The 17,643-nt window shown below is 47.2% G+C and overlaps 1 protein-coding gene across 1 annotated transcript in view; it reads left to right on the top strand.

The window, feature by feature from the left end:
- The first annotated feature begins 2,844 nt into the window (after positions 1-2,844).
- The window catches only part of LOC130130944 (cyclin-dependent kinase-like 2), a 30,875-nt gene continuing 16,076 nt past the window's right edge, over positions 2,845-17,643 (top strand). The window contains exons 1-7 of the mRNA XM_056300810.1: positions 2,845-3,145; positions 7,328-7,522; positions 7,707-7,891; positions 8,030-8,142; positions 10,824-10,963; positions 11,307-11,395; positions 14,894-15,017. Of these exons, the coding sequence (XP_056156785.1) occupies positions 2,945-3,145; positions 7,328-7,522; positions 7,707-7,891; positions 8,030-8,142; positions 10,824-10,963; positions 11,307-11,395; positions 14,894-15,017 (1,047 nt within the window). The 5' untranslated portion in view covers positions 2,845-2,944. The remainder of the gene's footprint in view (positions 3,146-7,327; positions 7,523-7,706; positions 7,892-8,029; positions 8,143-10,823; positions 10,964-11,306; positions 11,396-14,893; positions 15,018-17,643) is intronic.

Genomic DNA, 17,643 nt, shown 5'->3' with positions numbered 1-17,643 from the left:
GGCCGAAAAATAAACTTTAACAACAAAGACGTGAGTACAGGTTAATTGTGTCCATTTTAAGTCTTCTTCTTCTTCTTCTTCTTGTATTTAATGGCGGGTGGCAACTAGCGTTTAAGGTGCATTTCCGCCACCTACTATGCTGGAGGGTGGGCCAGAATACTAAAGGATGAAAGGCAAGGGGGTGGGGGACACAATAATAATACCAATAGCACTAGATCCTCTTCACTATGCCAATTTCTTTTAAGAACACAACTGTAAACTACTAATAAGACCCGTTAGCCCCTAGCTAGCTAACGGGTCTGACCCCTTTAGCCGAGCGGTTAGTGACGTCGCCTTGTGGTGCAGTACACCCCGTATCGAATCCCGCACCGGGCAACAAAATAACCGGTTACATTGGTGGCAGCGGTGGGATCCGGAAGTGTGCAGATCCTCAGAAGTCTCTTCGGAGCGCGGGAAGAACAAAGCGCGAGGGCGCGCTTCCGGGGAGCGATATTATGAACCCTACATAGCCCTCGCCAAAATCCCGTACCCTGTCCCAAATCTCTCGAACGGACGCCGGATTTCCGCTGCGTTGCTAAGGAAACAATCAACTATCAACTCGGTGCGAAGCAAAGCTAACGTTAGCTACCTTCAATTTTGTAATTTTGTATTTTTCGCAATTTTGGACAGCTGGCTGCTTTTGTAATTTTGGACTGCTGGCTGTCAACAACAGAACGGAGGTAAGTAACGTTAGTTGTCTGAAAATGAACATATATCTAATAAATAGACTTTCTCACATTTAAGAAAGCTGATCAGTAAGTTGTTACCTGTGTATAAAAAGCAATCTCACTATTTACCAGCTAGCTAACTTACTGCACAAGTAGAGTTGACTTTGTGAAGGAAAGTGAGGTTTAACATGCCAAAACGCGCACTCCAGATGAACTTCCCCTCGCGAAAGATTGAGTTAAAAACGTTAATGTTGATTGTGGATAACTTCCCCTCGCGAAAGATTGAGTTAAAAACGTTAATGTTGATTGTGGATAACTTAGACAGGTTAAATTGTGGGTGTACAGCGTTTCCTTGATGAGCGCTAACCCCATAACAACATATTTTCGCGTTGCTATGGTGGCGCACACGTGACAAAGCCAGAAACGGGATTTTGGCGAGGCCTATGTAGGGTTCATAATATCGCTTCCGGCGAGGGTGACGACTGTAAACTACCAACAAGACACGTTAGCCCCTAGCTAACGGGTCTGACCCTTTAGCCGAGCGGTTAGTGACGTCGCCTTGTGGTGCAGTACACGCCGTATCGAATCCCGCACCGGGCAAGAAAATAACCGGTTACACAAACAATGGCTCATATTACTCCCCCCTCAATACCGAATACATTTGTAAGATTAAATACTCCCACCCCAAACGTGTCGAGTTACTCCTTCAGCTTTTCTCTGTGTGTTGAGTATTTCCGGCAGTGACCAATAACAGGCTCAACAAAGTCCTGACGGATGCTTCCCTAATTGTTCCATGTAATCCTGTGTGTCCTAACCTCAGTCTTGAAACGACTGCTTGCTCCCTAGAATGTTTCCTTATTGATACCAGCCCCCCCCCCACTTTTGGTTTTATCCCTTGTTTCACTCATCCCACAACTTTTGCCAAGCCGTCATGATCTTGCTCCTTATTTCAGCTTTGCTGAAGGGCGCCGTCACGACTCTGTCCTGCCTCGGGGCTTGTCTGGCCAGTGAGTCCGCCATGACAGTCCCCCCTGTACCTCTATAATGGTGTCTCGTACATATCCGGTGTGCAGCAGAGAGACGGCCTGGACTGTAATGACGCCGTCTGAACACACTATGACCTTCTGAAGCTTGTGTTGCTCTACCCGCTGTAATGCCAGTGCAACGGCCAATATCTCGGGGTCGTCTGTCTGTACTGCTGAGGGACCCCCCCCCGGTCTCCCTTCCCTGACTCCGCGATGACGAAAGCGACCAACCGGCTGCGACGCCATCACCGAGTTCTCCGTGTGCGCGTGACGCTGCAGTGGGCACGTGGCAGCACAGCAGCTCCGCCCCCATCTGAACAGGCAACGCCTCCGCGGGGACGCGCGCGCACTCCTGTTGCGCGCGAACGGGAGCCGTTTCCAATGGCAACGTCTTCGGTGACAGGCGATTGCTGGGACACACACACACACACACACACACACACAAGGCGTTCCGGCGGACGTCATCTTCTTCTCGGTTGAACTCCACTGTTAACGTTTAAACTCCGAGCCGGTGCCAGCCCGTTAACCACCGGAAACTGCTGGCGCAAACGGAGGTTTTACCGGAAACAGAGACGCTACGCGGGAATGTAACAGGTCGGTGTGCTACATCTAATGTTCCCTTCCAGATGGATGGATGGATGGATGGATAGAGAGGTAGATGTAGAGATAGATAGACAGATTGATTGACAGACTGATAGAAAAGCAGACAAATAAAAGGCCTTTAAACAGCTTTCCTAAATCCAAACTAAACCGAATCTACTGCCAGACACGAATCCTCCTGCACCTGGTGAACAGGTCTCGTTGTGTCGTGGTAAGGGCAGACCTGGGTGGGCCGAGGTACCCCCGATGGTAAATACCTGTTACCACCCCACCGTCTAAATCCTACATAGATAACCAAATAAATAGAGAAATAAAGTTGTTTTTTGTGCTAGTGGTCAGGTCACATGACAATAAGTACTCAACCAATCGTCTTACAGCACTTAATTATGTCAGGGGTGCCAAGTTGGAAATAATCGGGTTCACACTGGTAGAATAAATACAACCGGTCGTGTGCCAATGCAGGTTTATAATGAAAATCTGCAGGGCAGAGTTACTGGACTGGGCTGGGGAACACTGCTGTGGAGAACATGAATGGGGTTCATGGCATCTCTGGGAGCATACGGGGAATAATGACTCCGATGAAAGACAAATATTCCAAACTGGTTAGGACTCATGTCTTTTCCATCTCTGTTCACAGCGATGGGTATGGAGCTCTATGAGACACTGGCCACGGTGGGCGAAGGAAGCTATGGTACTGTCTTCAAGTGTCGGCACCGCCACACCGGTCGCGTGGTGGCTGTGAAGAAGTTGCTGGAATTGGACGATGACAAGACGGTCAACAGGATCGCCCTGAGGGAGATCAAGCTGCTCAAGGTATTGATCATATATCGAGTATTAGTTATATATCAGTTAGTCTAGCAATAAATCAGTCTGTTGCTTTGTGGAGTGATATGTATGTAATACTGTCTATACCGGTAGCCTTGGTTCTGCGCTCTCTTGTACTTTTTCTGTTTTTGTTTATTTGTTAAGTTTCCAACGCCCACTCACTGATCACATACAGCAGGGACGAACTTTCAAGTCTCCAACTGTCCTCTGAACAAACTGAACAGACTGTTTTACCAACTTTCACGGAACATTTTAAGGAAAGTCTTGTCGAGGTCTTGAGGTTCAAAAGACATTACCAAGTACAGGAGACCATTCCCCCCACACTGCAGGGAACCATCAACTGGCTGACAATCTAAATGGGTTTTACTGCAGGTTTGAAAAGCAAACTTTCACACCGCTCACCCTCTCTGGCCACAACACACAACCAACTCCACTCCCTGCCAGCTGCTCCTCCCTCCCCACCGAACCCCCATCTGCACTCAGGATCTGTGTTGAGGATGTGCACCAGCTCTTTCAGAAACAGAAGACCAGGAAGGCACTGGACCCTCCTGTCTTAAAGTCTGTGCTGACCAGCTGGCCTCCATATTCACACTGATCTTCAACAGATTACTGGGGCTGTGTGATGTCCCCTCCTGCTTCAAGAGCTCCACTATCATCCCGGTCCCGAAGAAACCTCGTATCACAGGATTAAATCACTACAGGCCCGTTGCCGTAACATCTGTGGTCATGAAATCCTTCAAGAGACTGGTGTAGGCCCACCTGAAGGAAATCACAGGCCCCCTGCTCAACCCCCTGCAGTTTGCCTACTGAGCAAACAGGTCAGTGGAGGATGCAGTCAACATGGGATTGCACTACATCTTTCAACACCTCGATTCCCCAGGGTCATAGGCAAGGGTCCTGTTTGTGAACTTCAGCTCAGTATTCAACACCATCATCCCAGATATCCTCCACTCCAAACTCACCCAGCTCACTGTACCAGCCCCCATCTGCCAATGGATTAGAAACTACCTGACAGACAGGAGGCAGCTGGTAAGGCTGGGGGAAAATCACATCCAGCACCAGGACAATCAGCACTGGTGCCCCCCAGGGATGTGTTCTCTCCCCTCTACTCTTCTCCCTCTACACAAATGACTGCACCTCAGATGACCCATTTGTCAAACTCCTGAAGTTTGCAGACGACACAATAATCATTGGCCTTATCCAGGATGGTGACGAGTCTGCATATAGATGGGAAGTTGATCAGCTGGCCCTCTGGTGCGACCATAACAACCTGGAGCTGAACATGCTCAAAACAGTGGAGATGAGAGTGGACTTCAGGAGGAGCCCCCCAACACTGCCCCCCTTCACCATACTCAACAGCACAGTGTCTGGAGTGAAAACCTACAGGTTTCTGGGTTCCACAATCTCCCAGGACCTAAGGTGAGCATCCAACATAGACACAATCATCAAAAAGGCCCAGCAGAGGATGGACTTTCTCCACCAGCTCAGGAAGTTCAACCTGCCTCAGGAACTGTTGATTCAGTTCTACACTGCAATAATCCAGTCTGGCCTCTGCACATCCATCACTGTCTGGTCTGGATCGGCCACCAAACAGGACAGGGACAGACTGCAATGGACAGTTAGGTCTGCAGAAAAAATCACTGGTACCAACCTGCCCTCCATTCAGGACTTATACATCTCCAGAATCAGGAAACGGACAGGCAGCATCACTGCAGACCCATCACACCCTGGTCACAACCTGTTCCAACTCCTCCCCTCTGGTAGGCGCTGCAGAGCACTGTACCCCAAAACAACCAGATATAAAAACAGCTTCTTTCCGCAGGCTGTCATTCAAATGAACTCTTAACACTGTCAATAAATTCAACCATATTGTATATACTATACTGTACATGTTGTCTATACTGTACTTTACATGTTGTATATACTGTACTGTACATTGTTTATATACTGTACTGTACATTGTATGTATACTGGTACGCTCTGTCATGTCCATCTACCTCAGGCATGTATGTAAGTAACCTGCTAACATCTATTTCAGTATCTCTGATATATTCTCTGCACCACTGCACTTTACTACCTTATTTCACCTGAAATCTGAAGATTGTGTGTTGTAGCGTTGTTATTCTATGTTAAGTACACTGAGAGAGCCACGAAACCAGAGTCAAATTCCATGTATGCGCAAACCTACATGGCCAATAAACATGATTCTGATTCTGATGTAATATGTACATATAGTGTACTGTCTATATGTAGTAATATGTATCTTGTACTGTATAGTGTGCTGTCTATATGTAGTAATATGTATAGTGTATAGGGGACCGGAGGGTGTGCTCCAATTATTGAGGCATCACACTGCTCAGCCTCCCTGGGACGGTCTATTCTGGGGTGCTGGAAAGGAGGCTCCAACCGATTGTCGAACCTTGGATTCAGGAGGAACAATGCGGATTCCATCCTGGCCGTGGAACAAAGGACCAACTCTTTACCCTTGCGGAAGTGCTGAGGGGGGGGCATGGGAGTTTGACCAGCTAGTCTACGTGTGTTTTGTGGACTTGGAGAAGGCTTACCACCGTATACGCCGGGGCACTCTGTGGGGGGTACTGCGGGAGTATGGGGTACCTGGGCAGTTGCTACAAGCCATCCGGTCCTTGTTTAACCAAAGTGAGAGCCGTGTCCGTATTCGCGGCATAAAGTCAAACACGTTTTCAGTGGGTGTCGAACTCCACCAAGGTTGTCCCTTGTCTCTGATTCTGTTTGTGATGTTCATGGACAGGATCTCAAGGCGCAGCCATGGTAAGGAGGGTGTCCATTTTGGGAACCTCAGAATTGCATCTCTGCTCTTCACAGATGATGTGGTTTTGTTGGCTTTATCAGACGCGACCTCCAGCGCACTGGGGCGGTTTGCAGTTGAGTGTGAAATGGCCGGGATGAGAGTCAGCACCTCCAAGTCTGAGGCCATGGTTCTCTACCGGAAAATGGTGGATTGCTCCCTCCCGGTCGGTGATGAGTCGTTGCCTCAAGTGAAGGAGTTCAAGTATCTCGGGGTCTTGTTCACGAGTGAGGGTAGGATGGAGCGGGAGATTGATAGGTGCATTGGTGCAGCATCAGCAGTAATGTGGACGTTGTACTGGACCGTTGTGGTGAAGAGGGAGCTGAGCCGGAAGGCAAAGCTCTCAATTTACCAGTCAATCTTCACTCCAACCCTCACCTATGGTCATGAGCTTTGGGTAGTGACCAAAAGGGTGAGATCGCGGATACAAGCGGCTGAAATAAGTGTCTTCCGTAGGGTGTCTGGGCTCAGCCTTAGAGATAGGTTGAGGAGCTCGGACATCCGGAGGGAGCTCGGAATAGAGCTGCTGCTCCTTCGCATCGAAAGGAGCCGGTTGAGGTGGTTCGGGCATCTGATTGGGAGGCCTCCTGGGCGCCTTCCTTTGGAGGTTTACCGGGCACATCCAACTGGGAGGAGACCCCGGGGTAGACCCAGAACTCGCTGGTGGGACTATATGTCCAATCTGGCCTGGGAATGCCTTGGGATCTTCCAGGAGGAGCTGGAGGGTGTTGCTGGGGAGAGGGACGTTTGGAGTGGCCTACTTAGCTTGCTGCCACCGCAACCTGACCCCGGAGAAGCAGCTGATGATGAGAGATGAAATGAGATGTATACTGTACTGTCTATATGTAGTAATATGTATAGTGTGCTGTATAGTTTACTGTCTATATGTAGTGATGTGTATAGTGTGCTGTCTGTATGTAGTAATACGTATAGTACTACAACCTTGACGCTTATAACCGTTATGTGAATGGACGGATGTAAAGAGATGTATAATTCACAGTCTGTGGGATTTGTTGCAGTGTCCGGTTGCATTGTAACTGATCTCTGCTGTTGTTCTTTGTGCCACGTGTATCCATATAACTCTATGGGCCATCTTCAGTTCATTTGTTATGTAGTAACTATAGTTTTTGCCAATAGTCCAAAATGTTGCTTTTCATATTAAAAAAAACAACCTCATTTTCTTTTTTATTTGTGAATTTGTATAAAACGTAGTTCAAACCATCTCTCATTTCCAGATTCTGTCAGATAAATGTGACGTGTCCGTCTGAAAGGGTCCAAAGTGTTTATTCATATGTGAAACTGGTCGTGTCTCTCATTCGCTCTCTTCATCTTGGCCTCTCCAGGATCTCCGCCATGAAAACCTGGTGAACCTGCTGGAGGTGTGTCGGCACCGCAGGCGCTGGTTTCTGGTCTTTGAGTTTGTGGAGGGGACAGTCCTGGACCAGCTAGAACAGAATCCAGGCGGACTGGACCTGGACACCACCCGCCGGTACCTGTACCAGATACTGAGGGCCACTGCCTTCTGTCACCAGCATCATGTGAGGAGACCAGTACTCCACTCAGAGTGTGTGTGTTCGTATGTGTGTGTGTGTGGTGGCAAGACGGGGATTTGAAGCAGGACTTCAGAGTACCAGTCCTCTGTGTCACCCGAACACCCCGAGTGGAACTATGGTCCTGACCTCAGAGCGTCTTCTGTCTGTGTCTGTCCTCCATCACCTACAGGTCATCCATCGTGACATCAAACCAGAGAACATCCTGGTGTCTCAGGGGGGCGTGGTCAAACTGTGTGACTTCGGCTTCGCCCGCTCCATGGTGTCGCCCGGGGAGACGGTCGTCTACACCGACTATGTAGCAACACGCTGGTACCGCGCCCCGGAGCTCCTGGTGGGAGACCCCAAGTATGGAAAGTGAGTCTCTGTGTGTGTGTGTGTGTGTGTGTGTGTGTGTGTGTGTGTGCAGCCTATAGGTTTTCTGATGGTAAAAATGTTAACCAGCATTTGTGTGTGTGTGTGTGTGTGTGTGTGTGTGTGTGTGTGTGTGTGTAGACCAGTAGATGTGTGGGCTATCGGGTGTGTGTTGATGGAGATGTTAACAGGTGAACCGCTGTTCCCCGGCGACTCAGACCTCGACCAGCTCTACCACATTGTCAGATTCTTTGGTGAAAGCGCACACACACACACACACACACACACACACACACACACACACACACACACACATTTTCATGTGTGTGCTACATCAACAGAACAACATTCTGTTGATGGACAGAAACACACTGAGCTTTGAACTTGGGCACCTTTCAAATATTTTATACAAATTAATCAAAATTTAATAATTAAAATGTAATAATTCAACGTACAGAGTTCATCTAAAAGAATTTAACACAGCTTTAAAAGTGAGCGACACAAACGTAAAAGACCACAAGGTTAAAATAAAGTCAGGAAAACGACCGGAGGTTCTGACACCAGCAGGGGATACCAAAGCAGAAAATAAACAACAGGCATTAAGCCCTGCCCCTGAACTTTGACCTCTACCAATCTTCAAAACAATGCATTTCTCACTTTAGCAGTGGAAAGGAATTTATATTAGTCAAACAGTTTGGTGTCGATTTGACGTTAAATCGAAATTTTTGACAAAGCTCAGGCAAGGAAAGGATGTTGACCAGTTACAGGGATGTTTACAGTGACCCTGACCAGTTGTAGGGATGTTTACAGTGACCCTTACCAGTTGTAGGGATGTTTACAGTGACCCTGACCAGTTGTAGGGATGTTTACAGTGAACCTGACCAGTTGTAGGCATGTTTACAGTGACCCTGACCAGTTGTAGGCATGTTTACAGTGACCCTTACCAGTTGTAGGGATGTTTACAGTGACCCTGACCAGTTATAGGGATGTTTACAGTGAACCTGACCAGTTGTAGGGATGTTTACAGTGACCCTGACCAGTTGTAGGGATGTTTACAGTGACCCTGACCAGTTGTAGGGATGTTTACAGTGACCCTGACCAGTTATAGGGATGTTTACAGTGAACCTGACCAGTTGTAGGGATGTTTACAGTGACCCTGACCAGTTGTAGGGATGTTTACAGTGACCCTGACCAGTTGTAGGGATGTTTACAGTGACCCTGACCAGTTGTAGGCATGTTTACAGTGACCCTGACCAGTTGTAGGGATGTTTACAGTGACCCTGACCAGTTGTAGGGATGTTTACAGTGACCCTGACCAGTTATAGGGATGTTTACAGTGAACCTGACCAGTTGTAGGGATGTTTACAGTGACCCTGACCAGTTGTAGGGATGTTTACAGTGACCCTGACCAGTTGTAGAGATGTTTACAGTGACCCTGACCAGTTATAGGGATGTTTACAGTGACCCTGACCAGTTGTAGGGATGTTTACAGAGACCCTGACCAGATGTAGGGCTGTTTACAGTGACCCTGAAAAGTTGTAGGGATGTTTACAGTGACCTTGACCAGTTGTAGGGATGTTTACAGTGACCTTGACCAGTTGTAGGGATGTTTACAGTGACCTTGACCAGTTGTAGGGATGTTTACAGTGACCCTGACCAGTTGTAGGGATATTTACAGTGACCCTGACCAGTTGTAGGCATGTTTACAGTGACCTTGACCAGTTGTAGGGATGTTTACAGTGACCCTGACCAGTTGTAGGCATATTTACAGTGACCCTGACCAGTTGTAGGCATGTTTACAGTGACCTTGACCAGTTGTAGGGATGTTTACAGTGACCTTCACCAGTTGTAGGGATGTTTACAGTGACCCTGACCAGTTGTAGGGATGTTTACAGTGACCCTGACCAGTTGTAGGGATGTTTACAGTGACCCTGACCAGTTATAGGGATGTTTACAGTGACCCTGACCAGTTATAGGGATGTTTACAGTGACCCTGACCAGTTGTAGGGATGTTTACAGAGACCCTGACCAGATGTAGGGCTGTTTACAGTGACCCTGAAAAGTTGTAGGGATGTTTACAGTGACCTTGACCAGTTGTAGGGATGTTTACAGTGACCTTGACCAGTTGTAGGGATGTTTACAGTGACCTTGACCAGTTGTAGGGATATTTACAGTGACCCTGACCAGTTGTAGGCATATTTACAGTGACCCTGACCAGTTGTAGGCATGTTTACAGTGACCTTGACCAGTTGTAGGGATGTTTACAGTGACCTTCACCAGTTGTAGGGATGTTTACAGTGACCCTGACCAGTTGTAGGGATGTTTACAGTGAACCTGACCAGTTGTAGGGATGTTTACAGTGACCCTGACCAGTTGTAGGGATGTTTACAGTGACCTTGACCAGTTGTAGGGATGTTTACGGTGAACCTGACCAGTTGTAGGGATTTTTACAGTGACCCTGACCAGTTGTAGGGATGTTTACAGTGAACCTGACCAGTTGTAGGGATGTTTACAGTGACCTTGACCAGTTGTAGGGATGTTTACGGTGAACCTGACCAGTTGTAGGGATGTTTACAGTGACCTTGACCAGTTGTAGGGATGTTTACGGTGAACCTGACCAGTTGTAGGGATGTTTATGGTGAACCTGACCAGTTGTAGGCATGTTTACAGCGACCCTGACCGAGGACCTCCATGGTTTAACCAAGGCATTTGAGGAACTATTGTCCAGCCTTACTGGGAAAGCTCACCTGTTTCAGCTAGAGCCACTTTCACAGACAATGAACAACACCAGTCAGAGCAGGCTGATGAGAGAGATTCTATTCTGTTTTGTTGTATTCTGTTTTGTTGTATTCTGTTCTGTTCTATTCTATTTTGTTCTATTCTGTTCTGTTCTGTTCTGTGATATCGTGTTTGACATCTCTGTCCTCTCCTGTAGGGAATCTGACGGTTCATCACCAGGAGTTGTTCTACAGGAATCCGGTCTTCTCTGGAGTCAGACTGCCAGAATGTTGCGACACACAACCGCTAGAACAACGATACCCCGGTTTGTCAACCTACTCAGTGGACCTGGCACAGGTACACACACACACACACACACACACACACACACACACACACACACACACACACACACACACACACACACACACACACACACACACACACACTTGCAGACAGGGGGAGGTCTACAAACTGCCGGTGAGCCAGTGGGCTGTTCACAACACACATCTTTTTGTCCGTCTTGTTTGAAATGGGTCGTTTTGTTTGAAAAGCTTCCAGACAGACAGTCTGTTAGTTTAACCTCCCTGTCTGTCTGTCTCTCTGTCTCTCTGTCTGTCTGTCTGTCTGTCTGTCTGTCTGTCTGTCTGTCTGTCTGTCTGTCTGTCTGTCTGTCTGTCTGTCTGTCTGTCTGTTTTAGGAGTGTCTTCAGACAGATCCAGAGAGCAGATCTCAGTGTTCAGATCTCCTGCTGCATTCCTTCTTCACACACGACTCCTTCCATCTCAGGTACACGTAGCCGGCGTGTGACAGACTCTGCTGCCCTCTTGTTCAGTTGGAAAAAGGCTTTTTGGAATTCAGGGGGCAGCCGGGAATCGCCGCAGCCGGGACGCGAACCCGAGTAGTCCGCACCACGGGCAACTATATTAACCAGTCAACTAAAGGGTCTGACCATTTAGGGGTCGGACCCTTTAGTCGGCCATACTAAAATTCTCCCTGGGTGTGAATGTGTGTGTGTGTCGGCCCTGTGACGGCCTGGCGGCCTGTCCAGGGTGTCTCCCCGCCTGCTGCCCAATGACTGCTGGGATAGGCTCCAGCATCCCTGCGACCCTGAGAGCAGGATAAGTGGTTTGGATGGTGGATGGATGGATTGGATGAAGTTACAATATGATATAATGTAGTAGCTCATTTGATACAATAAAGTGCCGTTGCATAGGCTATACAATATGAATCACATAAAACTACTAAATATGACCATGAATAGTCAAGCTTCAGAAATATAGGATAGAAAAATGTGAAAAATAACAAAATTAATTAAACAATTTGAAAGTGAGCACTGAGATTCAGTTAGGTAACCAGAAACCCCATGTTCCATTACTTTTGGGGGGGGGTTCCCCCTTCCCCCTTTTTCTTCCCAATTGTACTTGGCCAATACCCCCACTCTTCTGAGCTGTCACCAGTTGCTGCTCCACCCCCTCTGCTGATCCGGGGAGGGCTGCAGACTACCACATACACTACCGTTCAAAAGTTTGGGATCACCCAAACAATTTTGTGTTTTCCATGAAAAGTCACACTTATTCACCACCATATGTTGTGAAATGAATAGAAAATAGAGTCAAGACATTGACAAGGTTAGAAATAATGATTTGTATTTGAAATAAGATTTTTTTTACATCAAACTTTGCTTTCGTCAAAGAATCCTCCATTTGCAGCAATTACAGCATTGCAGACCTTTGGCATTCTAGCTGTTAATTTGTTGAGGTAATCTGGAGAAATTGCACCCCACGCTTCCAGAAGCAGCTCCCACAAGTTGGATTGGTTGGATGGGCACTTCTTTGAGCAGATTGAGTTTCTGGAGCATCACATTTGTGGGGTCAATTAAACGCTCAAAATGGCCAGAAAAAGAGAACTTTCATCTGAAACTCGACAGTCTATTCTTGTTCTTAGAAATGAAGGCTATTCCATGCGAGAAATTGCTAAGAAATTGAAGATTTCTTTTTCTACTCTAACCAGAGTAGAAAAAGAAGTGGGAGGCCGCGTTGCACAACTGAGCAAGAAGATAAGTACATTAGAGTCTCTAGTTTGAGAAACAGACGCCTCACAGGTCCCCAACTGGCATCTTCATTAAATAGTACCTGTTAGAGCCTGTTTGTGCTGTCCTCTGAAGGGAGTAGTACACACCGGTGTAGGAAATCTTCAATTTCTTAGCAATTTCTCGCATGGAATAGCCTTCATTTCTAAGAACAAGAATAGACTGTCGAGTTTCAGATGAAAGTTCTCTTTTTCTGGCCATTTTGAGCGTTTAATTGACCCCACAAATGTGATGCTCCAGAAACTCAATCTGCTCAAAGAAGTGCCCATCCAACCAATCCAACTTGTGGGAGCTGCTTCTGGAAGCGTGGGGTGCAATTTCTCCAGATTACCTCAACAAATTAACAGCTAGAATGCCAAAGGTCTGCAATGCTGTAATTGCTGCAAATGGAGGATTCTTTGACGAAAGCAAAGTTTGATGTAAAAAAAATCTTATTTCAAATACAAATCATTATTTCTAACCTTGTCAATGTCTTGACTCTATTTTCTATTCATTTCACAACATATGGTGGTGAATAAGTGTGACTTTTCATGGAAAACACAAAATTGTTTGGGTGATCCCAAACTTTTGAACGGTAGTGTACCTCCTCCCATACACGTGGAGTTACCAGCCGCTTCTTTTCACCCGACAGTGAGGAGTTTCACCAGGGGGACGTAGCGCGTGGGAGGATCACGCTATTCCCTCCAGTCCCCCCTCCCCCTGAAAAGGTGCCCCGACCGACCAGAGGAGGCGCTAGTGCAGTGAACAGGCCAATTGTGTCTGTAGAGACACCCGACTAAGCCGGAGGCAACACGGGGATTCTAACCGGTGATCCCGTGTTGGTAGGCAACGGAATAGACCGCTACACTACCTGGATGCCCCCCTATTTCATTACTTTAACCAATATTGAAAAGGTAGAAAATCAGTGTCATTAACATTTCAAGTTTAGAGACACTAAACGTACATTAACAGGCAACGCTGCAGTGTTACCATAGTAACCACACCAGCTAGACTCAACTTATCGAGCTAACTGGTGTGAATGAACTGTGAGGCCATGAGGCTCCAGCCTTTCATTACACGGTAAATACATTCAGAAACTGACATTTTCAAAAGAAACATTTAAACCCAGGGAAACATCTCCACCCCGAGGCGATAGATACAAATGCACCAGGGCATCAGCTGTGTGTGTGTGTGTGTGTGTGTGTGTGTGTGTGTGTGACAGACTTGTCTCGCCCGATAGAAAGAATAGAATTAACACTACTGAGGAAAAAAACCCGCGAATACGGCGGAGTTTTATGCTAGCTAGGTGACCAACTCAACATGCTAATATTAGCCCGTTTTCTCCAAAACGAAACCCCTTGAGAACTTGAGTTGGTGATCTCAGATCTTGACAGGATTTACACAGAATGAATTGGATATTATATAGAACAAAATACAACAATTAGATCACGTTCAAATCACAAATTACAACTTTTATAAACATTTATCAGGCAGAGTTTGACTTGATGCAACCTACCTCTTGTTCAGCTGGAAAAGACTTTGACCCGCACGCATGCACCTGTGTAGCCACGCTGAAATGTGTTCACATACACAAACCCCAAACACACAGGCAGGAGATATGGACCCAAAAGAGAAGGTTTTGGTGAAATTCACAATTTATGTTTAAATTAACCTGTTAACATACACACATATTTGTGTGTATGTGCGTAATTATATTGTAGCGAATTCAGGGGGCAGCCGGGAACCGCCTCAGCCAGGACGTGAACCCAGGTCTCCCGCACCACGGGCGACTACGTTAACCAGTCGACTAAAGGGTCCGACCCATTAGCCAAAGGCTAGCGAGTCTAGTCATTCGTGATCGTTACACTACCCCCCTTCTTCGGGAAGCGCGCCCCCGCATTTCAACGTGCCAGCTCCCTCACGCCTCTGGGTGCACGCGCTTCCGATGGCCTCACAGTCTCACAATCCCACTTCTGACACCGATGTAGCGAATTCGGGGGGAGGGGGAGCAGCAGGGAACCGCCACAGCCAGGAGGGTCTCCCGCACCACGGGCGACTACGTTAACCAGTCACTAAAGGGTCCAACCCATTAGACAAGGGCTAGCGAGTCTAGTCATTCATGATGGTTACAATATTATTAAACAAGTAGTCATCATGGAATAGAATAATAACTGTCTGTCTGTCTGTCTGTCTGTCTGTTTGTCTGTCTGACAAAGGTTAACTGATGAGCTTAACGCCAAGATCCTACTAGAGCAGAGGGAGAGCTGCACCCTCCCTAAGATCATCATATCCCCAAGAAGAGAGAGGGATGATGAGGAGGAGAGGGGCCGAAGAGGAAAAGACAGGAGACAGACAGAGGAGAGGAAAGACCTCAAACAGAAAAACCTCAAATACGAACTCAGTTCAAAGCCGTCCACACCTGCTCGTAACGTGACAGAACCCCTGATCACCACCAAACGATCGAAAACCTTGATGGCTAAACTCGTCGAAAACACAGTAGCAGCAAAGAGCAAACAAGGTAAATCCTACAATTCAGAAACAAGGAAAGATCTCGAGAAAGACACAGAAGCTTCTAGGTTGACTAAAACACTGATTTCGGATTGCTTGGACTCTACTTTGAATGAGAAAAGTTCAATACCGAGTAAATTTAAACATGGGAACGTTTCCACCTCAGAACCAAGTCAAGAGAGTTTTAGAAATAGGGAGCGTATGAGAGACCGTCATTTATCTAAAACATCTGACTCTAAGGTCTTTAATGTGAATGAGAATAAGTTGAAGACAGTTAAGTCCAAATGGCAGGGAATTTCTCTGTCAGCGGTGGAGAAACAAACAAACCACACAGGGGCAGATGTTCCAAAAATGTCCAAAACCTCAACCGCTGACCATGTGGAAGCAAGTTCAACTCCAAAAGCGTTTGGAAAATCAGCTTTAGACCGAATAAAAACCAATGAGTCCCTGAAAATATCTAGACTCTCCACCGCTGTTGGTCCAGAGGCTAGTTTGCCACAGAAAACTTCTACAATGTCAAATAGCAACCACATATTTACCAGCTTCACCCCAGAAATGTCTAAACCTTCTTCAAGCAGTGACTGTGCAGAGGTTTCCAAGATGGCCATCACAGCTGAACCCTGCACGATGCCAACATCGCAACATCAAACTGACAAATCAAACACCGACATCGAACAGAGGAGTGACCATGAGTGTCCAAAGTTATTTTTATCAAATCCCAAACCTCCTGAGATGACTGCCATATTTGGTGTTAAAATTATTGAGAGCGCTCCGGCCACCATCACCGACTCTTTAAAGGCTCTGACCTCTGACTCTTCTGCGATTCCTTTAAACAGATCACTGAAGGCTGGCAGAATACCAACTCCATCCCCCTATTCTATAGGGCTGACAAGAATAACCTCAAATTTAAAACCATACAAGACTACCTCAACTCCAGATAACAAGCTCAGAGACCACAGAAAAAAGGTCCCCGTCAAACCCTTGAGGGTTCTGCTGACACACAGAGACCGTATTCATCTATCACCCATAACTGATGGTGGAATGGATTCCTACAATACTTCAAACAAGGAGACCAATATGGAGCCTGATGGCTGTAGGCATCAAGAAGCCACCTTGGCTGTGACAAAGTTCACTGCCTTTCATTCCCAGCTCTCCGAGTTAACCACGGACTTGCAGGACATTTATAAAGCTTCAAATGAACAGGAAAGGACCAAGTTTGGCTTCTCGGAGATCGCTGATGTCCACCAACGAAGTAAAAGAACTTTGAGTGAAACCAGGATAACCTCATCGGGCCCCAGAACATTCCTGAACACAAAGCCTTAGACACTTAATCCATGTGTGCTCTTACCAAACCAGTCCAACTCATCCCAGAAAACAGGAAGGATTTAACTCCCTCTGAGACCAAACCTTTGCCCAAACTCCAACCAGTCCACCTGTTAAGTCTTCAACAACTTCCTGCATGAAAGTAAAGATCAGTGGCAAGGCGGCTGAAACTGAAGTCAAAAGTCTCCAAAGCCGAGAACGGAACAAAGCCTAGCTTGTTTGAAGGCTGCTCCAAGACTACAAACACGAAGACAATAAGAATTGCATTTCTTAGCAAGGTGGAGCAGGAAGACGGCAGCAGAGGAAGCAGTGACGGATGTGATGGAGTGGAATCCTAAGACAGTGCGAGGCTTCACCTCCATGTGACCACTGTACCTCTCAGGAGCAGGGGGGAGGATCCAGACAGAGCCAAACACGACTAATCCCCTCCTTCTGTGCATCCTCCTCCCTACACCCGCCCCTGTCTTTTTTCACCAACAGCGATGGCCTGTTCCCCAATGATGACCTCACTGTGGGGTTGGGGCTTGAGCAAGGGACTTGTGGCCTCCGGTACTTCATTTCCCATAAAATGAAGTACTCATTCCCCCCATTTTTCTGGGGGGGATGAGTCTGCATACTGGGACAAGGTGGAGCGGCTGTCTGTGTGGTGCAGGGAAAATAACCTGATCCTCAACACCTCCAAGACAAAGGAGCTGATTATAGACTACAGGAGGAGCAAAATGGACAATCATCCCCGTTTCATTGGCGGGGACTGTGTGGAGAGTGTCTCGGACTTCCGGTTTCTGGGCAAACACATAGAGGAGGGCCTGACCTGGAGCGTTAACACCACAGCGCTGGTTAAAAAGGCACAGCAGAGACTCTACTTCCTGAGGATCCTCAGGGAGAATCACCTTACTACCTCACTGCTTGTGTCCTTCTACCGCTGCTCCATAGAGAGCATACTGACCTACTGCATCTGTGTCCGGTTTGCCAGCTGCACAGTAGCAGAGAGGAAAGCACTCCAGAAGGTCATCACCACCGCCCAGAAGATTATCAGATGCCCACTCCCCTCCCTGGAAGACCTATACAGTTCCCGCTGCCTCAAAAAAGCCCATGGCATCCTCAAGGACCCATTCCACCCAGGACACCATCTGTT

This window comes from Lampris incognitus, chromosome 20 (assembly GCF_029633865.1).
Source record: "Lampris incognitus isolate fLamInc1 chromosome 20, fLamInc1.hap2, whole genome shotgun sequence".
NCBI lineage: Eukaryota > Metazoa > Chordata > Actinopteri > Lampriformes > Lampridae > Lampris > Lampris incognitus.
The sequence above is the reverse complement of the archived record's forward strand: the minus strand, read 5'-3'. Positions and strand labels throughout refer to the sequence as shown.